This window comes from Pelodiscus sinensis, chromosome 20 (genome assembly GCF_052426305.1).
Source record: "Pelodiscus sinensis isolate ZL-2025 chromosome 20, ASM5242630v1, whole genome shotgun sequence".
NCBI classification, from domain to species: Eukaryota; Metazoa; Chordata; order Testudines; family Trionychidae; genus Pelodiscus; species Pelodiscus sinensis.
The window spans coordinates 7,742,139-7,767,691 of NC_143071.1; the positions used below are offsets into that span (position 1 = coordinate 7,742,139).

General features: G+C 50.7%; 1 protein-coding gene across 1 annotated transcript in view; it reads left to right on the forward strand.

The window, feature by feature from the left end:
• RGS9 (regulator of G protein signaling 9) overlaps nucleotides 1-25,553 on the forward strand; it is a 77,399-nt gene that overhangs the window by 9,991 nt on the left and 41,855 nt on the right. Inside the window, exons 3-9 of the mRNA XM_075903962.2 lie at nucleotides 7,495-7,545; nucleotides 7,700-7,806; nucleotides 9,048-9,099; nucleotides 11,362-11,420; nucleotides 11,972-12,048; nucleotides 12,714-12,795; nucleotides 15,069-15,131. Coding sequence (XP_075760077.2) covers nucleotides 7,495-7,545; nucleotides 7,700-7,806; nucleotides 9,048-9,099; nucleotides 11,362-11,420; nucleotides 11,972-12,048; nucleotides 12,714-12,795; nucleotides 15,069-15,131 — 491 coding nt within the window. The remainder of the gene's footprint in view (nucleotides 1-7,494; nucleotides 7,546-7,699; nucleotides 7,807-9,047; nucleotides 9,100-11,361; nucleotides 11,421-11,971; nucleotides 12,049-12,713; nucleotides 12,796-15,068; nucleotides 15,132-25,553) is intronic.

Genomic DNA, 25,553 nt, shown 5'->3' on the forward strand with positions numbered 1-25,553 from the left:
AAAATCTCACCAATGTAGATGTAGCCTTGGATCGATGAAACAATGTGTGCCAGTTAAGTACCTAAAATGAGCCATGTGCCTGCGCAAATACCTGATTACATCAGATGTTTTGCCCACTTACGAGGAATCTTCCCTCTAATTTTTCCCACCCGTGTGCAGAATAAATTGTGTTAGGTGCACCAAGGTATGTGTGGATATGTACCACCAGTAGAAACATGTTGAAGACTGCTGCCAGCTGTGGACGCTCGGCTAATCAGCTGGGCAGCATTTGAATTTCTTCTTGGAAGCCACCCAAGCGCTCAGCTTACAGGGAACATTGCTAGTGATCCGCACGGGTTAGGAGGCAGTCAGTCACTTACAGGTGCATTCACTGGGTCTTAACTCCAGGACTTGCAGGGGATGAGGCTGTGCCATATCACACATGGATATACATTTCCTGAAAGAATTAAAATAGGCAGAGTGATACCAGACTCTAATATGGAGCTTTAGAAATGAATGGCAACTAATTAATCTTCCTTTTTTACATTTTCTGGTAATAATAATTTTTTCTTAGATTCACTGGAGAGGAGCAAAATATTCAACCCACTTCTATGCTTCTAAATTACAGCTTTTTCTCATTTCAGTATGTGCAAGAAGAAATAGACAGGTAGCTGTGCTTTGATGTGCCAAATTTGTCATTGGCATTAGCTTCTTAACACACTCTCCTTTTGTGTATGGCAGCTCTTTTCACGCAGTGCTGGAAATACACTATAAACGCCTTCCCTTCCCTTGAAACTGTCAGATGCACCCTTATGAGGTATATTGCATAATGATTATTAGGGATGTGAAGGACTAGTCGACTATCCGATAAGCAAATGCTTATCGGTTAGTCGACTAGTTGCTTCCCCACCCCCGCTGCCTCTATCAGAAAGAGGCAGCCAAGGGTGGGAAGAAGAGGGGGTACTTCAAAGTGGTGCTGCCACTTTGAAACGCCATGTGCAGCCCAGGGTCAGCTGGGTTGTCCCTGGGCTGCACACAGCATTTCAAAGCAGCAGCGCTGTGTGGAGCCCGGGATCAGCTGGAGAGTCCCCAGCTGATTCCAGGCTCCATGTGGCATTGCCACTTTGAAACGCTGGGGAGCCCAGCATCAGGCTTCTCGTGGCATTTCAAAGTGGCAGCGCCACGTGGAACTCGGGGGTCAGCTGACCCCGGGCTCCACGTGGCGCTTTCATAAGAATGGCCATACTGGGTCAGACCAAAGATCCATCCAACCCGGTACCCTGTCTGCTGACAGTGGCCAATCCCAGGTGTCCCAGAGGGAATGAATCAAACAGGTAATGATCAAATGATCTCTCTCCTGCCATCCATCTCCACCCTCTGACAAACAGAGGCTAGGGACACCATTCCTTAACCATACTGGCTAATAGCCATTTATGGACTTACCTCCATGAATTTATCTAGTTCTATTTTAAACCTTGTTATAGTCCTAGCCTTCACAACCTCCTCAGGCAAGGAGTTCCACAGATTGACTATGGGCTGTGTGAAGAAGAACTTCCTTTTATTTGTTTTAAACCTGCTGCTGCTCCTGGCCATCCTCGCTGCCGCGGCATTGACTGGCACCCCAGTCTCTTCAAATTGTCGCCAGAGCACCTCATGGCACGTTCCAAGCAACACCAAGGGCTGCCTCGCCTCAGCCCCGTCTCTTCCGCCTGAGGCTACGCCCCTTCCGGGGGTACGGAGCAAGGTCCTTCCCGCCTGGCCTAGAGGTCCGGCGAGGCTGTCAGCCCTGCTGGAGAACACTTATGAGCAGAGCTCTCTAGGTCTGAGTGACAGGATAATCTTTTAATTTAATCTATTTACGGAAGCAGTCAGTGGGAGAAAAGCTCCTGTCTCCTGGTACATGGCTAAGTAATCAGGATAATGTCAGGAAAGGTCAACATTTCAATCCGCAACGGTAGGTGACATTTGAAGGGAAAAACTAGTAAGTGATTGGGGACGGAAGGCGATTTAGCTTGGCCTTGTTTAAATGGCAAGAGCTTCCCCATTTTGTTTGCTCCTCAGAAGATAATAAAAGGGCTGGGGGAAGCTGATGCCGACTTTGTATTGAGCTGATGGGTACAGGCCATGTCACCTCCGAGAGACCTGTGAAAACTGAAGAGCATTTGAGTACCTGGAACGTGGCTTCCCTCAGATACATCGTATTAACCTGTCTGTCAAGAGTGGTCATGGCAGAATTCAATTCAAAGGGAAATGTGAAAGAGAAAGTGTTTGGTATTTGCAAAAGCAGGTAACAAATTGAACCACCCTAGGGGCTAGCGAAGACCAATTATTTAATTGAGGTGGCCTTCAGGTGCAGGGGTGGGCAATAATTTTTGATAGGGGGGCCACTCCAAGAATTTGGAAAATGGTCAAGGGCCACACTCTTCCATGATAGAGTAAAACTCCAATGGTCCGGTATCCAGTTATCTGGCACTCCTGATAGTCTGGCATCAAAATGGCAAGAGCCTAGTGCAAGGGTGGCCAACCCAAGGCTCCTGACGGAACCGGGACAAAACCCGGAACCGCTCAGGTCAGCCGCTCTCACGGCCGGGCCGCTGTGAACTGCATGTGTGCTCATGGCCCGCGCCATTCCGCTCACAGCCCCCAGCACATTGCGTCGTACCCTGTACGTGCGTGCCATGTCGCACACAGTGTCCCAGCCTGCATGTGCTAGCAGTTGCCTGCTGAGCGCAGGCAGCTGCTTCAGGACCCGGAAGTAAGGTTGGGGGGAGGAGATGCTTGGCTCTGGAGAAGGGGAAGGGGATCGGGGGGGGGGTGGTGCGCAGGGCGTCCCGGATGCGGCGCAGCGACTCTGGCTCCGGGACCTGAGCATAAGGTTGAGGGAGAGGAGGGGGATTGGGTTACAGCAGGGAGGGGAGGTGTTTGACTGGGGAAGGGGAGGGGAGAGGAGAGGGATTGAGTTGCGCATAGCGTCCGGGGCCAGCTCATGCTCAAAGTGTCTCCTGGATTGCATATCCATTGATTGACTATGGGGTGCTTCAAAACAGATCAACCTCTAGGTAGTGGGGTCTCCTTTTAGGGAGAACACCAGGCCGGACAATGTGAGGGAGGGTAAGGAGACAACCGTCCAGGGCCTGGCAATATTAAAGGGCCCGAAACTGCTGGCCATCCTCGCTGCCGCGGCATTAATTGGCACCCCAGTCTCTTCAAATTGTCGCCGGAGCACCACATGGCACATTCCAAGCAGCACCAAGGGCTGCCTCGTCTCAGCCCCGTCTCTTCCGCCTGAGGCTATGCCCCTTCCGGTGCCCCAGTGCCTGGAGGGAGATGTGCAGCTGTAGTGGCAGCTCTGGGACCCAAGAATTAGGTTAGAGCGGGGGAGGGGGGGAGATTGGGTTGGGAGTATGCCCCTTTATAGTACCTCCTGATAGTCCGGCATATCCGACAATCTGACACTACCTAGGTCCCAAAGGTGCTAGATTATCAGAAGTCTACTGTATTAATGGAGTTGGTGTGGAGTCTGGGAGGAAGGTTGGGTGCAGACGGGAACTTGGGGGTAAGGGAGGGAGTTTGGGTGAAGGAGGCAGTTGAGACTGGGGCACTGGTCTGGAGTGCAGGGGGTTGGATTGTGACCTAGGACAGGAATTGGGGTAAGGAGGGGGTGCAGGAATTTGGGTTGTGAGCTAGCGAAGGAGGGGACTGTCATCTGAGGCAGGGGATTGGGGTGCCAGATCTGGGAGGGGCTATGGGTACAGGAGGGGGCAGAGGATATGGGTATGTGGAGTAGGGGGCAGGAGTGGGTGGCAGATGATTGGGGAAGGGAGGGACTGAGGTGCTAGAGACAGGCTCTGCCAGGAGACTTACCAGCCAGCACCTTCCTGCCCAGCCCTTGCACAGGCTGCAGCCATGTGCTCTGGAGCCCCTTGTGCTTCATGGCTGCCTATTATTGAAACAGGCAGCTCCCACTGGCCAGTTTCTGTCCAGAAACCGGCCAATGGGATTGTGCTGGGGGTGGGAGCAGTTCCTAAAGCTTTCCCCCTCCCCTCTGGATTCTCTGTTTTTAAAGAAAAACCGCCCCACAGCTGCGTTTGAGTGGCGTGTGGGTGTGGTGAAGCAAGCAGGGAGTCTGCCTGGGGCTCCCTGCAGTGTCTGTAGGCTGGATCTGGTGGTTTGGTGGGACAGATTCGACTTGCGGGCCAGATTTTGCCCAGGCCTGTTCTAGTCCAACAGCTACAGAACTGGGCTGTGTGCATTTGGGTCTGTCTTTTAAGGTTACATGTTGCCAAGTGAAGGTGCGCGCTCTTTCGTCATTCAGTCCTTTTTATCCAGCCATTTCTCCTTGGGGTTGCAGGCCTGCTCCCGCTTCCAGGGGCTTCCTTTGACCATACCCGTGTCCAGTCTGTGAGATCAGGTGGCAGGAAAGTGCATGCATTGCATACGCAGGGAATTCCCATTTGTGACGCGCACCCCGTGTGGAAAATGCACACGAGACCTCTGCACCGCTTGCGTCCCACGTAAGCCAGAACACTGGGGCTGACATGATTCCTAGACCCGAGTGGGTTCTTTGTGCCAAAGTGTTTTCACTCTCTGTGAGGGTGGGCAACCAAAATTCCTAGCACCGCCATTTTGAACCTTCCCATGCCCCCATCAAAAATTTCCTTAATTGGGAAACCATTGTTTCCACAGAACAGATCTTTGGGGCATATTTTCATATATGGAGGAGAGACGGTTCTTGGAAATATTGGAGCCCTGAAGATTCTGCCCTCACATTTCTTCCCTTAATACTCCTCACCTTTGAGGTCCCTGTTACAGCCCCCAGCCTTCTGGCCCAGGGTGACTGAGGCTATATCTACACTGTGTTTTTGTTCCAGCAGACGATATGCTAATGAGCACTTAATTTGCATATCACATGCTCATTTGCATATCCTCTTCTGATCCTTTTTGTGGAAGAGGTTTTGCCGTTAAAAAGCCCTGTGTAGACGGGGCCATTTGTCGGAAAAAAACTTTTGAGCAAGATCTCTTATTCCTCAAAAAATGAAGTTTACAGGATCTTGTGCAAAAGGGTTTTTTTTTCTGACAAATAGCCCCATCTACATGAGGCTTCTTAATGGCCAAACCTCTTCCACAAAAAGGATCGGAAGAGGATATGCAAATGAGTGCACAATATGCTAATGGCCTCATCCTCCCTGATTGGATCCTTCTCATCATTTCTAGCCTGCTTCTGGCCTGCATATTTATACCTGCCTCTGGAAATTTCCACAACATGCATCTGACGAAGTGGGTCTTTTCCCACGAAAGCTTATGCTCCAACACTTCGGTTAGTCTATAAGGTGCCACAGGACTCTTCGCCGCTTTTGCAAAACTTCCTGTGGAAATAGATATTTTTTTAAGTCGCTCTACTCTGTTTCCCATTACCAATTCCCCAAGCCTTCTACTTCCCCTGCCTACTGAAATGTATTTCTATTCAAATGATAAATCCCCTTTCAAGTTGGATTCAAGAACAATTTTTATGTCACTGAGTTATACATTTGCAGCCTTTGAAACCTGAATTGTGTCTTTATGCTTCAATGTAATTTTCCAGTAAGGCTTCTAATTGAGCTGTGCGATTCCTGATGAGCATTCTCTTCCTTTTCATGCTGGCAATAAAAGGTTCCTTATGATGTCAACTTTACAAAGAACACGTCTAGTTCGCATTTCTAATTAGCTTGAATTTTGATGTGGTGTTTCACTAGCAACACTGAAAATCATTTGTTTTTATAAAAGATTGTGTGTGGTTATTGCAGAAAGATATTCATTAAAACCCAGCAGAAATATTAATTTCAAAATGAAGGTTTTGGTAGATATCTGAAGGCGCAATAGCAGCTGCTAAAAGATGTTTAAAAATACCTTGTGCAAGAACTGACTGAGTGGCTCATGTAATGGCCAATTACTATTATTCATTATTTGTATTGCCTTAGCACCTAGGACAGGGGTGGGCAATAAGCGAATGTGATAAGCAGCTCTACATACGTGAATAGAAAAGCTAGACCTACATAGGGATGTAAGTGACTAGTCAACTACCCAATGAGCATTTGACTAGACTAGTCGTTCCCCCCCCCCCCCCATCCCTTGCTGCCTCTATTAGAGAGAGGCAGCAAGGGGCAGGGGGAGTACGAGCTGGTGCTGGGAGGAGATGACTTAAAAGCCAATTCCCCCCAGCACTGTCTCCGTGGGGGGGCAGGCGAGGCAGAGGGCAGCGGGGAAACGGTGCGAGTGGGGATTGAAACAGTCCTGCTCGCACTGATCCCACTGCTGCTCCTCTGCCTTTGGAATGTACAAGAGCTCTTATACATTTCAAAGGGAGAGGCGCAGCGGGATAGCATGCACCCCCCCCCCCCTTTACCAACTAATCGAGTAGTCGATGGAAATTCCATCGACTACTCGATTTGCTGATTAATTGAAATTTAACATCTCTAGACCTACAGAAGAACGTATTTGTCTCTGGCATGGTCTCCCTGGGGTGCAATTCACTTGTATTCAAACAGCTAGCCCAAGAGGCTTATGCATCACTGCAGTCCCACTGAAGTTCTATTTAGAGGGCTTAAATAGTCCATAAGTCTTGCGTCCTCCCTCTTTAGAGGGGGGGTTCTTACCGTATTTGCTACAGCCCCTTCTTGGTGATCTCCTGGGTTCCCAGCTCAGTGGGGGCTATAGAAGCCGGGGGCAGACGGGCAGCAGTAGCTGGGCTCCTATGGAGTAGTCTCCCAGCTACTCCAGTTGTTCCCTACTCACATTGTTTCAGAGCAGGCTCCGCTTTTCAGGTAGCTATGAAATCCTTGGGCATTAGTTGCATGGCCCAGGAAACGTTGAGAAGCCAACAGATGAGGCCTGCTTGACAGGGGAAACATCAGCTCAAGTACAGGTTGAACCTCTCTAATCCAGCACCCTCGAGACCTGATAGGTGTTGAGCCAGAGAATTTGCCGAACCACCGGAGGTCAATATTGTCTAGCAGCACTACCAACACTTCCACTGCCTACCCCAAACGTCTTCCAAGAGCCCAGTAAGTTAGGGTTAAACAACAGCACAGAACACAGAGAGCCAGGACAAAGTTTGGTGGCTGCAAACAAACTTCATGGGACTGCGAGAAACTTGGCCACACTCCTCCTGATAAGTAGACATCTGGCTAACTAAAATCATGCCAGACCACGGAAATTGTCGGACCAGAGTGTGGAAGACTAGAGAGGTTCAGCCTGTACCATTGTCAAGGACCTGCTGTAGTCTGTAGGATCCCTTTTTACTGCATGGGTTTGACTGTACATTTACAGCTCAAGCAAGAGCTGAACTATCTATAAGCCCAGAAGCCTGTGGGTCACACCTGCTTCGAATAAATGGGAATGCAGTGCAGTTGGCTTCATTTTTAATGTGCACTGATTGCCTGGCTTAAGATATGGCTTGGCACAAAGGGACCATTGCAGGGCTCTGTGGGTTGACACTACTTCAGATTTATAGTGTCTGGTATTTTCTTTGCCTTGCAGGTAGCGACATACTGCAGTGGATTATGCAGCATCTGAAAATCGTGGAGGAAGGTAGGAAGTATAACCATCTCATGCTTTCCTAGCTTTGTACTGTGAAACTGCAGTTCATTGTTAGATGCAACCTCAATTCCTCTCTCCTGGGTTGCTTCTTAATTCTACTGCAGTCTGTGTGTATTATCAATATATCTGACTTCGCTCTTTCTAGAGGCACTAAACTTGGGGAATCTACTTGTCAAGTATGGCTACATCTACCCTTTGCAAGAGCCGAAAAACCTCATCCTCAAAACAGACAGCAACCTCTACAGATTTCAGGCAAGTTGTATCTTACACGCCAAACATGAGCTGGGCGTAACATGCCCTGCATTTTGGGTTAGAAACAGAACAGTCTGTGCTTCTGTTTAATTAAATTACTTTCCCTTATAGCTTTGGAACACCAGTGGTTCCTTCTGAATCTATTTTCCCTTGCAGCTTTCACACTAGCAAATGAAATCAGTGGAACAGTTTCAGGAGATGGTACAATCATAGGCTCATAGAATACTAAAACTGGAAGGGACCTTGAGAGATCCCCAAGTCCAGGCCCCTGCTCTTGTGGCAGGACCAGGCACCATCTAGATCATCCCTAATAGATGTCTAACTTGCTCTTAAATATCTCCAGAGATGGAGATTGCACGCCCTCCCAGGCAATTTAACTTCTTGACAGTTAGGAAGTTTTTCCTAATGTCCAACCTAAACCTCCCTTGCTTTAATTTAAGCCCATTGCTTCTTGTCCTATTATCAGAGGTTAAGGAGAACAATTTTTTCTCCCTCTTCCTTGTAACAACCTTTTTAAGTACTTGAAAGTTATTACCATATCCCCTCTTAGTCTTCTCTTTCCCGAACTAAACCCAGTTCTTTCAGTCTTCCTTCATAAGTCAGATTTTCCAGACCTTTAATCATTTTTGTTGCTCTTCTTTGGACATTCTACAGATGAGCAAATAGAGTATACTTTAGTAAGAGGATCTGATAAGCAATTGAGATGATTCATGGTTGGATTTGCTTCCACATACAATGAGAGATTAGGCTACTATTCTATAATTTTCAAATGAGGTTTATTAATATCATTTGTCTGTTCCCCAATCCAAGCAAGAACATTGCATAGTAAGACTATGATAAGCCTGTGCTTTGTTGTTTTGAAAGCTTGCATGGTTTTGAAAGACTCACGTTTTTGTTAACAATAACGAATTGTCCAAGCGGAGGAAGTGGCTATGTAATTGACTTCATTAAACCTGATTTAACAAGAACAATAAAAATACCTTGCCTTGTCTTCCTAACTGTTTATGAATCTGCACTAAGAAGATGGATATTTTGTGTGTGTGTTGATTCAGCCCCTTAAATGGTAGAAGTCTGAAGGATGATATCGTAGCATATTTGCAAAGGCGGTTACTCCCTTCTCCTGCTGACTATATAAAAATACAACATAGCCAATACAATGCCATTAAATGTAAGGATTTTAAACAGCAGCTGATGTAGGCTATTTGAAAACCGAGGTCTTGTCTTTTGGCTTCTTTCGGCAGGCACCCTATTTCTGGCCCACCCAGCAATGGGCAGCAGATGATACCGACTATGGTAAGTGTTAACATGATAGCGGTTAGCAGCTACATTTCTCCACCACCGCCATGTCCCATTCTGCAGCACATAAACTGGGCAGGCTAGTGTGAGAGGAAAAGGATTCATCTTCTTTCAAAGCATCAGGGTACCAATGGAGGCAGGAGAACTGACGAGGCAGGGCAAAAGGTAGAGCCTTATCTGGCAGGGCAAATAACATGAGCTGGGGGCAGATTTTCAAAGGCACACTGTGGCGGGCCCCGCCTGCCTGGGTCCCCAACACCCTTGTAAGACAGTTTATAACTGGCCCTTTAAGCAGGGTTAAGGCCCTCCGGCCTGAGTCCACACAGTAGTTTATAACTGGCCCTTTAAGCAAGGCCGAGTCCACAAAGCAGTTTATCGTTGTAGTGGGGACGCACCCCAGGTAGGGGGACCCGGGCTCACCCTACTCAACCGGGTCCCAGCCCAAGGCCCTGTGAGCGACCAGGTAGCGGGTCACTTCTTCGGCGGGGCCCTCCAGCCGAAACCGAGGTTCTCGGGCCGGGAGAGGCGGCTCCCGCTCCTGCCCTGGGCCACTTCCTACCTGGATCCCCGGGCTTCCTTCCCCTGGACTTGCCCAGCTGGCTGTGATCTCCAGACCGGCGTCCCCTCGGCAGGCAGTCTCCGGGTTGCACCACCTCGCTTCCGCGTCCCGTCCGGCGTCTCCTGGAGTCCCTGGCCACAGCTGAGGGGGAGCTCCCCTCTCCAGTCCTTCTCCTTCGGCTGTCTCCTCTGACTGAGTCATGGCCCAGGCTTTTATAGCCCTGCTGCAGCCCGGGCATGCTCGGTAGGGCTGTGGGGGAGGGGCCTCTGCAGCCAGGTAACCCTGGCTGGGCCCTGTAGGTTCAGTGCGGGGCTAGGAACACACCTAGGAATTAGATGCCTAACCCCACCGAGAAGTCAATGGGAGGTAGATGCCCATCATGAAGCCTTGCAAGGGCTTTGGATCAGGAGTTGGGTCATATAGACGTTCCATTAAACGGCCGCTTTCTGCTGTTTGTACAGTTTTACAGTCACTTGCGATAACCCCTTGTGAACTGGAAACCCAAACCAGTCTCTGTATCAGTTGTTTTCCTTCATTGGTGAGGTTTTGTTATTGTAGGGTTTAGGGATGTAAAATCCCCATGGGCTGGAGTAGCTCCCCCCACCCATCTCAGGCAGGAGGGGTGCACCTGCAAGGGGTCCACCACAGACAGAGACTGTTACAGATGCCAGAGCATCCCCTGATTGCAGGGGGTTTGTTGTGGTCCCCCGTGGGGGTGGAGCAGTCCCCTGCCCAGAGCAGGCAGAGAACTACTTCAGCCCCCATCCGTAAACCTTAACCAGTTAGCCTTATCCATTAAGGGTTAACCGGCTAACTAGTCATATCCCTAGTAGGACTATTTATGAAGACTGGGCTGATCATTCTGCTTATTTATTCTAGGGCTGTTTAGAGTACACAATGATTTTTTTTTCATAGCCAAGTTGCTTCTCAGCCAGATGCGGCCTGTGAGCCTAGGCAAACTAGGCAATTGCCTAGGGCACTGCTGGCCCGGGCGCCCAATTATAATGTCACGGGGCACCAGGGTGCCCCGTGATTACGTCACGGCCATTGACGGCCATGCAGGTAGGGGCGCCGATTGCGCCTTCCACCTGGAGCGCCAGCTGCCGCAGCCAGTCTCAGGCCGCTCCTGTTCTCAGCCCTGTGTCACCAGCTTTTGTTTAGCTGATATTTTTGTCCCTTATATATGTGTCCTGCACTCTGAAGGACTGACCTTCTGAAAATAATACACTTGAGTTTTAAATGTTAACAGAAAATATTTAAAAAGCTTTAGAAATAAAAAAAGAAATTGCCCCTAAAATCAGAAAAAAAATCCCAACTCTTTTAAGGGTTTGATTCAGTGCCGATTGAAGACAAATTGAAACCCTCCCATTGTCTTCAGTGTACTTTGGCCGAGGCCTTAAAGGAGGAATAATTCGTTGGCATATAACTGCATAATTAATCACATCAAGCTCAAGAGAGAGGGAGGAGAGCTGTTCTTCCACAGCTGTGTTGAGAAGTGGCACGTCCTTGACAGAATGGGTCTCTTCCTAGCGTAGGTTTCTGTGAAAAGATCTGGGAAAGATTGGGTCTGGGAAAGATTGGGTCTGGGAAAGATCACAAGGGACAAAGCTCCACTCCTTTGCCATGGGGTCAGCACGTCAATTACATGGACTAGCTGGATCAATCTGCCGAGTAACGGAACCTTTTTGCTTTTCTCCCAGCAATCTACCTAGCCAAGAAAAATATTAAGAGGAAAGGGATGTTAGAAGAGTATGAAAAGGTAAGAAGTTGTTCTAGTGCTTGTGCTTTTGTGAGCTTGGAGGCTGATTTAGCTAGAGCCAGCTGCTCTCTAGACGGGAAAGGGGAAAAGTGACAAAAAGCTGCCAGTGTAAACCCCATGTTGGCCCAGTGGCACCTCTGAATGGATGTGGATGTGGAATAGATGCTGATGCACAAAAATCCTTAAAGTAAACGATCGTGTTAGTGGTACCTTTTCCAGGATGTCGGAATCAAATGTTCAGAGTGCATGTCATTCCTAGGAATTCATTTCAGAGCCATTCAGATTTTCTAGCTCAAATGGCCAGCCCGTCTCTTGTGTGGTTCGGAGAGGATGGCATGTTTTTATCATGCTCTGCCTGACGAAAGCTCTGGAATGAACGGTATTGTTGTTACCCAAGCAATGCCGGGTATATCTCTAGCAATACATAAATTCAATATAATAAGGTCTTCCAAAGGATACTGCAGGAAATTGCCAGGCGTGTCACAATTGTGACATTTTATAGTAACAGGTTTTTAATCATTGTATAGTAACAGGTTTTCATTTTATTTCAGGAACATTACAACTTGCTAAATAAAAAAATAAACTACAAATGGGATTTTGTTGTTATGCAGGCCAAAGAGCAGTATAGGTGAGTGTTCTCAAACTCTGTTACCTTCTTCTTGATTTGGGGGCTTGAGAGATGATAGGGTGTTGACGTGATCATAGAATCATAGAGCTGGAAGAGATCTCAGAAGGCCATCAAGTCCAGCCCCCTGCCTAAGGCAGGACCAATCCCAATTAAATCAACTCAACCAGGGCTTTGTCAAGCCGAGACTTAAATACTTCTAGGGATGGAGACTCCACTACTTCCCTAGGTTACCCATTCCAGTGCTTCACCACCCTCCTAGTGAAATAGTTTTTCCTAATATCCAACCTGGACCTCTCCCACCACAACTTGAGACCTTGTTCTGCCGTACATCACTACTATAAACAGCCTTTCTCCATCCTCTTTGGAACCTCCCTTCAGGATTCATAGAATACTAGGACTGGAAGGTCTTGTGATGACATGCAGTCAGGAAATAGCAGAGTTTCCTTGTGGCCTAAAGAAGCAGCCTTCCTGACTTGAGGAATTTAGCCTGGTGAGCCTGTGGGTCAGGAAGCCAAGGAAATGTCAGAACAGGATCATGTTCTCGATCTTCTAGTTTTTAAAGAGAAAATTCCCTGGGGGGCTGATGGGCAAGAATAGGTCGCCGAAAGGGAAAATTGACCCACGTTTTCCTCGGCTGGGATGAAACCCTGTTCTGTGCTTTGCAGGACAGGAAAGGAACGGAAGAAGGCAGACAGGTACGCTCTGGATTGTCAGGAGAAGGCCTATTGGCTAGTGCATCGAACACCTGTAAGTAGAATATCATTCTTCGCAGCTGTAAAGTCTATATTGGTGATACAGGGTCCAGAGAGCTCAGCCAGGAGCAACTTACTGCACCTTTAAGAAGGCAGCCGTGGGGCATTGCCTTCAGGGTTGAGTTGGGCCAGTTGCCACAGAAGTGGAGCCAGCCTCCATGGGCCCCTGGACATAGGCTTGCCAGGTGTCCGGTACTGACGTGGACAGTCTGGTATTTTTGCCTCCTGTCCAGTAAAAAAAATTCAGAAAATACCGGACACCTAAAATGTCCGGTATTTTCTGATTTTTTTTTTTTTCCCCTGCCAGGAGGCGAAAATACCAGACACCTGGCAACCCTATGACACACTCAGTAACTGGGCCCAGGGCCCCCCGAACCTTCCTTGGGCCCTCCGAGCTCCCTCAGACCCTCCCCTGCTTACCTGGTTCTGCAGGGTTCCGCAGGGAAGCTATCTTCTGGCTCGATCAGGAAAACGATGGCTGCTGGCAAAAAGCTTCAAAGGCTTTTCTTAAAGGGGCCATGCTGTTTTATTTTTTATTCTTTTTTTTTTTTTTTTTTTGCTAACTCTCTTTGCTTAAAAACTCAACAACTTTGTTTCTCCCCCCCCCCCCTTTTTTTTTCCTCAATAGAATTTTTTCCCTGGTGTGTGTGTGTGTGTGAGGGGGGGGAGGGGTGTTCGGTATTTTTAGTTTAAACCATTTGGTTACCCTACCTGGGCAAGGTGTGGGGAGGGCCCGGCTTCTGCTCCCGGAAGGGGCGGGGCCTCAGGTGGATTGGGCAAGGCTGGGCAGCCAGCCCTGAGTGCCACCCGGAACGTACCATGCCGGCCCCCAGGCAACCCTCAGCGCTGCCTGGACCATGGTGAGGGTCCCCTTACCCCAGCCTTGAGTGCTGAGCAGAGTATGATGTTCCTGTGGTGATTTAAAGGGCCTAGTGTTCCGTCTGCTGTGCCGCAGTAGCATTAGCAGCAGCTGGGAGCTCTAGTCCCGTTTGACTCTCCAGGCCCCGAGGCAACTGTCCTCTTTGCCCTCCCTCCCTCCCCCTCGGCAGGCCTGCAGAGATGGACTTTGAGGCAAAAAAGAGACTTGAATTGTCTCTGTTTACTAATTTCCCGAACCCGTAGGACTTGCTCTTAAAGGTGAAGTAAGAACTCGCTTGCCCTATCCATGCTGTGAACAGATCATCCTAACTGCTTGTGCCCCAGGGGGGCTGTTATTTTGGAGACAGATGTCACCAGGGCGCTTCCTGAGTGAAGCCACGCTGGTCCCAGTGTGCGGTCAGACTCTGACGTGTACCCGGGAGCTACGTTCCCTCATCCCAGTCATAATCAACACGCCGGTTGAATTGTATCTGAGTGGCCAGGGGAGAACCCGGCAGTGCACATACAGAGAGAGCTTCAAGCCTGAGGCAAATGTCAGCCTGTCTTTCAAGCTTTGATTGCAGATAAAGAGTATGGTGGGAGATTCTTTGCACCGCTCAAATGCCTTCGCCACTAATTCATGCCCGATGCATCCCCTTTGGTTATTCCAGGGCTGAATTTGGTTCTAATTTAAACTTTGATTAAGTCCTTCTTTTCCTGGTCTGTTTCTCCATTTTCCCCGTAAGAGCTCACTCCCCAGATTTAATTATTGACTATTCTCTAACTCTGGTGAGTCTAAGTAACAACTCAAAAATCACTTGTAAACGCCACTTGTCCCTTTTCATTGCTTATATCAAAGAGTGTCTCCTCTACATAGATTATTGCTGGAGTGAGCATAGTATATGTACTATTTGATCTGCAATGATTGGATGTCTCTGAATCTCTGAATAGTGATAGAAATGTAGCCGTGTTAGTCTGGCGTATCCTTTGGTATATATGGTTGTGACAATTTTCTTCCACTATTTGATCTGAGGAAGTGGGTCTGGACCACGAAAGCTCATCACCTAATAAACCATCTTGTTAGTCTTTAAAGTGCTACATAGTCCTGTATTTTGTTTCTGAATCTCTGCTATTACATCTTTCCTGGATGGCCGCACGGTCTTACCTCTGTTTAGAGGGCTTCATGGTTATTCTTTCTATAGCTGTCTCTGTTGACTAGGGTTTCCTATATACATTCCCATGGTCCCCCAGCCAAGCCCCATGGCCATCTCAAGAAAGATCAATCTGAGTTTTCTTTACCTTTTTCTCACTCATTGGAGAAATTATTCCTTAGCAGCAGATTTTTTCCTGTGGCTAAGATGGTTTTGAAAAAGCAGACACAAGCGTCTTGTTGCTTCTTTTTTGTAACAGCCCGGCATGCAAGACGTCCTGGAGTACGGACTAGACCGAGTAACTGATCCCAATGAAAATAAGGTAAACTAGGTAAGCTTGCTTGCTTTCAAACTCACTGACCATCTAAGGACATGGACCACACTCAGAGGGTACATCTATGGGCTGCACCTCTGAAGTATGTATAGAGATATTTGAACTAGCTTTGATCTTGATTGCTCACATTACAGTAGAGGTGAAGGTGGAGCACGAGCTAGGCACCCGAGAACTTACCCAGCTTGTCCAGGCCATGCTGCTAGTAAGCGTCACCCTAAATGGGTAATGTTTAGTGGTTCCGGTTAACCAGTAACCGGTGGAGGCTAGAGTGGCTGCCTCGCCTGCTGTGGGCAGGAGGCTGCTCCAACCCTGCAGGGGGCTCACCGTGGCTGCTCCAGCAGAGTCTGGGAGCTGGGAATCAGCAGCAGCCCCAGCACGGAATTGGAGGCAGGAACCCCATGGGCTGGAGCAGTCCCCATCCCGGATCTCACTTTAGTCGGTTTAGTCCCCATCCCGGATCTCACTTTAGTCAGCATTAGGTCAACTTCACATTTTAACCAGTTAACTGATTAACCAGGATTTTACATCCCTAATTAATACTCAAGCTGGCGGTATCAAAAGCACCATGGGCATATGTACACTGGCTGCAGTCACATCTCCGATTGCATTGCAGACCTTGTTCTGCTTGACTGGCACGCTGTGCGTCTCCGGTGTTGCATGGCAACAGCCTGAACAAGCCGTATCAAGCCAAATAACAACTGATAAAAATGTAAAACTATCCCACAACTAGGACTGTGACGTCAAAGCTATTTGATTTTTCACTTCTGCTGAGCACAGTGAAGTTACTGTGGATTTGTGCTGGTTTGGTAAATGAGGGAGCAGAATTTGGCCTTAGGAATATTATCTGGCAGCTTCACTTATCAATTCTTCCGTGGTTTCTCACCATCTTAGTTAAATCAAACAGAGTAGAGCTATTGATCTGAGAATGTAAATGATGTAAGTGACTGACCCCTGCTGCCTAGATTTGTCTGTAGCGTTGGTTCTCAACCAGGACTCTGCACCCCCCTAGAGCAGTGTTTCCCAATCGGTGCTCCCGAACCCTGCCCCCTCTTAAAGTGACAGAGTCCATTTTGCGGTTTTTTTTTTTTTTTTTTTGCTGACCGATTATGGTGGGTCTTTTGTTGTTGTAGTTTGACAAATTTTACCCTGGCAGTTCTAGGGGTTCTGTGGTCAAATAAAATTGGGAAACACTGCCCTAGGTCATGCAGACGTCCTCTTGAGGGTACATCACTTCACCTTGTTATTTCCCTAGTTGTAGAACAGGCGACATAAAAATCACTAGCGAAGTCAGTACAAACAAAAATTCCATATGATGACTTGTTTATGCAGCTGTATGTACTAGATGCTGAAATGTAAGTACAATATTTATATTCCAGTGGATTTATTTTATCATTACATGGCAAAAAAGAGAAAGGAAGCCATTTTTCAGTAACAGTGAGCTATGTCACTTTTTTGTATTTTTATCTTTGCTTTTGTAAGCAAGTCATTTTTAAGTGAGGAGGAAATTGGGGGAGGCAAAACAAATCAGATGCTTGAAAGGGGTACAGTTTGCAGAAAGGTTGAGAGCCATTGGCCTGTAGGACTAAGTAGCTAGAACAATCCTTATCTTCCCCCCGGGCCTCTGAGGAAGGTAAACAGCGGAGACGGTGAGTCAGTTATTTCAAGTGGTCCCATGTTTACATGCCTAGAGCCCCAGCTGACAGCTGGTGGGCCTGTGCTTGCTAAGAGAATGCAGAACATTGCTGGGGGCGGAGGGCAGATGGGGATGGTTGCTTTGATGAAGCTCATGGTATCTCCAGTAAACTTTTCATTTCATAACAGCCCGTAAACATCTCTGCCCTCAGAGGCAGCGAATTGCTTTGGCCAAGTGGAGTCTGTTGCCTGGGAGAGTGAAAAGCAGAGTAAAATGCTTCCTGTTTCCTCTTCTCTCTCTTGCTTTAAGCGGGAGCTGCCGAAAGGTGCTTTAAAAGGAAACAAAAGCAGCAGTGGCTATTGGGGTGAGGACTGAAAAGGGTAATAAGGTAGACCCCCCTGCACACACACACAACACTGTAGCTGTCCAGGAAAGATTGTTAGGTTTGCAAATGCTTTCCAAAGTCATTACCCATCTGATGGCTGTTCACTGGCTTCTGTGAATGGTTCTCAGTACAGTTCCCAGCGGGGAAAAGCTCCCACAACAACCACAAAACTTTTCCCTAGCACAGTTGACTCTCTTGTTGGCATGTCAGCAAAGAGCCCAAGGAGAGTTTCCATTGATTTCAGTGGGCTTTGATCAGGCCCTGAATAGCCTACATACTCTTTAATACTTTCTCAGCTTAATGGACAGAGCCCTGCCTGGGTACAAAATTTTGTATCTGCATCCGTAGCTGGAAAAATGAGTCGTGGTTATCTACATCCACATCGCTGAGGCGGATACCCATAGATATAAAGCAGACGGCTGCAAATTTGCGGGGTTCTGGATCCACAATTTGTATCTGCATCTGCCTCCATATCTACAAAAATGAGCCACGGATATCCACACCCATAGCCACGGATGCAGATACCCAAATTTGCAGGGTTCTAGATACAAATGTGTGTCCACGTCTGTATCTTCAAAACTGAGAGGCCCGCAGATATAAAGCGGCTATGCGCAGATGTACAGGGGTCTATGTAGGGATTCAAGCTGAAGTATACTGGCAGAGTGTACGCCTGCAAGCTTCTGAATTGTTGGGGGACCCTTTCCACCAACACACATGTCCACTGTAAGGCCAAGGTTGAAAAAGCCCAACCCTACGGTTCCACGTGCCATACTGTAGAGTCTGCACATGATCAGGAAAGATTTTACACTTGAATTTCGGGAGGGAAAATAAGCCCCTGGAGGCAGTAATAACAGGGCAAAGGACTCCAGAATTCATACTGCAGGTCTAGAGAGACCGGGGCACCAGTGATGCATCATGAACGCTAACACGAGAGGCAAGGGGACTGTGCCTCTCGCTGGTCACGCTATGGGCTGCGTTTTCCATTCTTTGACTTCAGGCCAGTGTGACACTGCTGAGTTTTGTAGAGTTACTCCTGATTGACATCAGTGGGAGATCAGAATCCGACGCTTCGCGTTCCCTCTCTCCCTGGGATCCATGGCTGCAGCTGAAGTTTGTGGAAGCACTGCTGTTAGGTCATAGGCGGTGGGTGAACCTAGAGCTGGGAGAGGCAACCCCCCCACCCCCGCCCTGCCTCTTCCACCCAAGGCCTGGCCCCAAGCCCCGCTCTCAAGCCCCCCACAAGCCACCCCCCACTGCAGAGGCAGGTCTCCAGCCCTTCCCCCAGGGCACAGGGAGAGCAGGCAGTGTGCAGCCCAACCTCCCCAGCTCTGGAGCACGTGGCTGCAGCCTCTGCGTGGCTGAAGCCAGGGGGCAGCCTGGGATTCATGCCGAAGCAGGGGGCAGAGCGTGGACAGGGCCGCTCTTGGCAGTTTGGGAAGGCAGTGCCTTCCTCCGCCTCTCATACCTGCTGCCCATGTGTTAGATCCTCCTTGATATAATAGGGAGGGAGCGTCCAGCAGGTCATTCTCTGCAAAGGCCTCCCACATCAGTGCAGATGTGTTGGCTTTCAGGACACCTTGCAGAGCATGTTTATTTCCCTGGCCTTTGGAGAGAGACAGGTGGATTGCCGTGTGTGGGGTAGCTGTAATACACGAGGAGCAATGAGGACAGGAGAAATGTGCATTCGTACAACTGCAGTTTGCTTTATTTGGGACTCTTCTATCTCACTAGCAGAAGAGATACTATTCCCATTGATAATTAATTTCAGACCTCAAAATTGCTTCCAAAATCAGCTTGAATGAGCCACATCAAAGCACTTGCTTCTGGCCTGGGATAGTTAGTTCTACAAGCTTCTCATCCTCTAGATGTTTGTTAGGGTCTTTTTGGAATAAAGAGCAGCTGAGTCATGGAACTTCTGAGGTGGCTTTTAGACCTGACCAGTGGGTTGTGGTTGGACAAAGTCCAATGAGATGTAGATTTCCAGCAATAAGGGGCAGTCCTCCACTGGAACAGCTTACAACTTGTGATAGATTCTCTGTCGCTTGAATTCCTTTAACACAAGAATGGTTGTCTCTCTAAACCAGCGGGTTTCAAACTTTTTTTTTTTCTCATGACCCAGTTGAAGAAAATTGTTGATGTCTGTGACCCAGCAGAATTTGGCTGTAGTGTGGGCTCTGGCGTGGGGTTGCAGATGAGAGCTTTGGGGGATAGGAGGGGGCTGCGGCTTTGGGGGGGGGGTCAGAGGTAGGGCAGGAGGGGCTTATCTTAAGTGGGTCCGGATCAGCGGTGCAGTGGGGGGTTGCTAAGGCAGCTTCTTACCTGTCCTGGCACTGCAGACCATGCTGTGCCCCAGCAGCAGGTTCCCAGCCAATGGGAGTGCGGAGCTAGTGCTCAGGTGGGGGCCATGCACAGAGCCCTGTGCTCTCTCCCCCATCCCTACGTAGGAGCTGGATTTGTTGCCGATCACTTCTGAGGTGCAGTTCAGTCTGCGTTGTCAGGACAGGCAGGAGGCTGCCTTAGTGCCCCCACTGGTCACCTGATCCCCCTGCAGCCATGAGACCCCAGCGCCTGACATTTCACCACCCTGTCCTGAGTCACGACCGGTAGTTTGAAAACCACTGCTCTAAAAGAAGGGCTGTATTTCAACCACAAATTACTGGGTTTGATGCAGGGATTAGAGGGTAAAAATCTACATCATGTTGGACTAGATGGCCATAACAGTCTCTTCTGGTCTTAAAATCTATGAATATCAGTAGAGCTTTCAGCTAACGAGGTCCATGTTAGTCAACAGTTTCTTATTAAAATTGTAGCATTTGTTACTACAATTATTATAACAACTTCTGCCGTTTCTGTTGCACTTTTCATACATGTTGTGGGAATGGGACAATAAAGCAAATAAACAAGATGCATAAGCTGGATGATCCAGCAAATTAAGGATAAGTTAACTGGGGCAGTATGTTCTGTTTAGGATATGATAGCCAAGGAAGTCAGCAATAAAGTTATAGGGGGGATTTTTACCAGGCAGGGGCAGTATGAGCAACTGCATCATCTTTAGCCATGGACCAACCCTGGGAGCAGTAATACAAAGGCCAGTAGTAGGGCGTGGGGAGGTGCGTAAGCTCGAACTGAGATCTGTAACCATTAAGGAGGCTGGTGGCAGGAAGGTTTCAAAACTTGATTTGTAGGTATGAGGTTGTCAAGGCTATTCCCCACTCTGGCACGAGGAATGCAGAAGTGAGGGCCTGCAAAAGCAACCCCAAAAACTGATCTCTGCAGGCTTTGGTACAAAAACTCCCCCCCAAATCCTAATACCCAGATTTTGGGGAATCAGCTGCCACCATCAAGTGCTTTTGAACCCACAAACAGGGGTGGACACTTGAAACCAACCCCAGGCCACCCCAAGCTCTTTTCTCCAAAGAGCTTGACAAGAAAAAAGAAAATGCAAGCTGCAGTCTGTGATTGCTGTCCCCTCGTCACAGGCATACAGATCCCACAGACCGATTTTCCAGGACACAGAAATGAACCAATACCAAGTTAATTAAGAAAAAGAAAGAACTTTTATTATTAAAACAAAACCCCAGTTACAAGCATAGTTGGAATGGCTAGCTGGTAAGAACCACCAATTAATATACTTATGTAGGATTCCCCCATGGGCCAAAACTTAGCTGTAAAAAAGAGGAAAACCCCATTTCTAACAGCACAGACATCAGATCCAAATTCCCAAAACAGAAAACAATAAACCATGATGGATTTATCTAGACTTTACCCTACTTACACATTATGAAGAGTCTTTTTCTTGGAGAGAGACATGTCTTCTGTCTCCCTCAGTATCTAGAGAGCAAAACTGGTTCAAGAAACAAAGGAGGGAAAACCCCAAAATTCCTTTGTCTCAGTTTGAAATCCTTACCTGCATTTCTATTGGCTGACTACTACCTGGCTAGGTACAGGGAACATAGTTAATCCCTTAGTCCCCAGGCTGCTGGCCATCCCTCATGGAGTGTGTCTAGACTACAGGCCTTTTGTCGAAAAAACTTCCCCTGCGTCTAGACTGCTGCCGCATTCTTTCGAAAGTAAATCGAAAGAACATGACGGTTTTTTCAACCGCAGAAAACCTCGTTTTACGAGGAAGAAAGCCTTTTTTCAAAAGTGCTCTTTCAAAAAAAGGCGCTATGTCATGCAAACTGTTTTTTTCGAAAGAGAGCATCCAGACTTCCTGGGTGCTCTCTTTTGAAAAAGCAGGTTGCTTTTTCGAAAGTACTGTTTGTAGTCTAGATGCTCTTTTTCAAAAGAGGCTTTTTCAAAAGTATCTTTCGAAAAAGCCTCTTTCGAAAGAGGCTTGCAGTCTAGATGTAGCCATGGTCATGACAGAGGTGACCGATATGGCCTAGAGATGCACCTTCAAAAGGGCTTTATCTGAGACTTCAAATGTTCCCCAATGGTTCTGGGCTTGTCCTGAGACCCTGTCCCGAAGCCAGACTGTGCAGTGCCTGGCCGAGATGCCCCACCCTGCTGTCTCCAGGTTGGTTTTTGCTAAGATCCAGTTCTGCCAGTGCACGGTTCTGGCTGAGAAGGGAAATAAAGTCTGGGTAGCGCCAGCAGTGTAGCCCAGACCCGCCAATGGGTGTGTGCCCAGGGGCCTGGGCAATTTCAAAGGACTGGGCGCCTCTGCCTGCCCTTGCTGTGTGCTGCTCCTGGAAGAGGCCAGCAGATTTCTGCAGTCCTGGGGGGTGCGTCTCCACAAACTACCCTGCCCTGAGTGCCATCTCCACAGCTCCCATTGGCCAGGATGTGTGGCAATGAAAGCTGTGGGGGCGGTGCCTGTGGGGGTGGTGTTTGCAGGCAGCAGCATGCAGGACCACCTGCCCCTCCCACCTGGGAGCTGTTGCCCAAGGAGTGTGCCAGTTACTTTCAGGAGCTGCCTGAGGGTACGTCTACACTACAGCGCTAGTTCGAACTAACTTAGTTCGAATTAGTTAATTCGAACTAAGCTAGTTCGAACTAGCGCATCTAGAACTAAAAACTAGTTCGAACTAGCGTTTTGCTAGTTCGAACTAGCGCGTCCACACTGATTGGACGCAGGGGGGCATTTAAGGGCAGCTGAAACCGGTTCTGGCAGGGCATCAGGTCAGCAGTTGCTTTGTGTGGCTGCTGTCTGAGGCTATCTGAGGCTCGTGCTTAAAGGGACCCCCCCGGACAGCCGGTTCTCAGCTTTTCCTGCTTGCTTGCCAACCTCGCCGAGGGACAGCAAAGCGTCGGTCTCTGTGCCCGTCTGTGTCGGTGCTTCCCTTCGGGGGGGACCGCCGCAGGTGGCAACATGGAGCCACGGCTCGCCCTGCACCTTCTGGTGCACGTTCTGGACTTGCTGCTGCAAGCCTGCCAGCAATGGCTCGAGGCTGCCTGGCACCACCTGGGGAACGTCAGCCCCCTGCCTCTCCGCCTGGCCGCCCTGGGGGCCGTGGAGGAGCCGCGGCGGCGCCCCGGCACCGGCGTGCCCCGCCGCATCTGGCGTCTGGACACCAGCAGCGACTGGTGGGACCGCATCGTCCTGGAGCGCTGGGACGACCGACAGTGGACCCAGAACTTTAGGATGAGGAGGGACACCTTCCTGGAGCTCTGCGAGTGGCTCGCCCCTGCCCTGCAAAGAAGGGACACTCGCATGAGGCCCGCCATCCCCCTCCAGAAGCGGGTGGCCATCGCCCTCTGGAAGCTCTCCACGCCGGACAGCTACCGATCCGTCGGGAACCAGTTCGGCGTGGGGAGATCCACTGTCGGAGCAGTGCTCATGCAGGTACGGCGCTCGTCAGCCACCGAGCCGGGGGGGAGGGGGGCTGCGAGGAGGGGATGGGCCGCCCCAGGGACAAAGGGGGGGGCGGGAGGAGGCGAAGGCGCCCCGCACCGGAGGGGTCGGGCTGTCCCGGCCGTACTACACGCTGCCAGGGGAATTGCTTCCGGGAGTGGGGCGCGGGGCACTGCCAGGGCATGAATGCTCCCAGCCACCCGGGCGCCCCACTGATTGACGCTTTGCTGTGTCTCTCTCCGCAGGTGGTCAAGGCCATCAACCGGGTGCTGCTCCGCAGGGTGGTCCGCCTCGCCGACCCGGATGCCGTCATCCGGGGATTCGGCGCCCTCGGCTTCCCCAACTGCGGGGGGGCCATCGACGGGACGCACATCCCCATCCGTGCCCCGGAACACCAGGCGTCCCGGTACGTGAACCGCAAGGGGTACTTCTCCGTCATCCTGCAGGCCGTGTGTGACCACCGGGGACAGTTCACGGACATCAATGTGGGCTGGTCCGGCAAAGCACACGACGCCCGGGTGTACCGGAACTCCTCCGTGTGCCAGCGGCTGCAGGACGGGACCTTCTTCCCCGACCGCCACATCAGGGTCGGGGACGTGGACATGCCCGTCTGCCTGGTGGGGGATGCCGCCTACCCACTGCAGCCGTGGCTCATGAAGCCCTACACGGGGCACCTCAATCCCTCCCGCCAGGCCTTCAATAACAGGCTAAGCAGGGCCCGCATCGTGGTGAAGGGGGCCTTCGGGCGACTGAAAGCCCGCTTTCGATGCCTCCTCACCCGTCTGGACCTGGCCGAGCACAACATCCCTCCCGTGGTGGCGGCATGTTGTGTGCTCCACAATTTGTGTGAGCGGAAGGGGGAGGCTTTCCTGCCAGCCTGGATGGCTGAGGCTGACCGCATGGCTGGACACTACGGTCAGCCCCGCACCGCCGCCGTCCGGGAAGCCCAGCGGGGGGCCATCCGGATCCGGGAAGCCCTGCGGGAGAGCTTCCAGGTGGAGGAGGAGGAGGACTGACCTCTCCCTGCATGCCCCACCGGGGCCTTCTTCCACCCTACCCCCCCCCTTCCCCTTTCCCCTCCCTATCTACTGTACAATAAAGACACCTGTTTTTCAAACAAAAACGTCTGTTTATTTCAGAGAACTGGGGTGGGGGAGGGAGGAATGAAGGTGGGAGAAGGGAGGGGGAAACCTGGGACGAGGGAGCTGGAAGGGGAGGGGAGGGAAGGGAGGAAGGGAAAGGAAAGCTCAGGGGTGGGAGTCTGGGTGCCTCTCCCGTCTCGCCACACTGCGGGTCCGGGGGCGTCGGTGGGGAATGGTTGTGGAGGGGGGGGCAGAGAGGACAGGGGGTGTGGATGAAGCAGGAGCGGAAGCAGGAGCGGAAGCAGGAGGAACAGGAGGAGCAGGGGGAGCAAGAGGGGGAGCAAGAGGGGGAGCAGGGGGAGGAGGAAATGGAAAGCGGTCTAGCAGGCTCTGGAGGTGGCCTCGCAGGGCACGGCCCTGCTCCTCCAGGGCCTCCAGACTCCTCTGGCGCAGCCTGAGGTCCTCCTGGACCCAGTGGTCCTGGAGACGGAGCTGTCGGTCCAGGAACCGGAGATGCCGCCTCTGGTAGTCCTCCTGGTTCCTGGCTGTCCTGCTTGCCCGGGCGCGGGCGGCTGCTGCAGGCGGTGTGGTGCGCCCTGCAGTCCCCGGTGCTGCAGCTGTGGTGCAAGAAGACCAGCGGTCAATTACCCCAGGGGCCCAGGTGTGTGAAACCCAGCTCCCCTCTGCAAGGCCAGGGCCCCTGCAGGATCCCCAGCTGCTGCTCCGTAGTGGGCAAGGCCCAGGCGCACGGTCCCGGGGCTCCCTCTCGCCCCAGCCCCCCATACACATAAGGGGAACACGAGGGTACTCACAGGTGGACGCCTCCCCGGCCTCTGATGATGCAGGCGAGCGGCTCTGTGGGGTGCCTCGGGGGTCCCGGGTCCTGGGAAGGCTGGCGGCAGGCTCCTGGCTCTCAGAGCCCTCTTTCTCCTCCTCGGTGTCCAGGAGCGGTCCCTCTGCCCCGGGGTCAATCACGTCCCGGGGGGCAGGGACGGCATGAGGCCCCAGGATGCGGTCCAGGGCATGGAAGTGGGGGCAGGCCTCCGGGTCAGCCTCTGGCAGGCAGGCCCGGGAGTAGGACTGCCGCAAGTCTTTAATCTTGCAGCGCACCTGCTCCCGGCTGCGCTGGTGGCCCCTGGCGGCCAGGCTGGCAGCCATGCGTCCATAGACGGCCGCGTTCCGGTGGCTAGTGCGGAGATCGTGGACATTTGAGGCTTCCCCCCAAACCTCGATGAGGTCCACGATCTCCGCACTTGACCAGGCGGGCGCCCGCCTTTTGCGCCCCCGGGCAGGCTCCCGGGAGCCGCCAGGCTGGTCGTGGGGAGCAGTGGAGGGCTGGGAGCCCTCGGATGGCTGGCTCATCCTGTGGCAGGTGCAGGCTGTGCAGGCACGGGTGCTGGCAGCCTTGCAACTGGCACAAAGTGAGTAGCCAGCCCGTGGCCCTTTAAGGGCTCCGGGGCCGGGAGGGGGGCAATAGAGTTTCCCTGGTGTTGGCCAGAGTGGCCACCAGGGA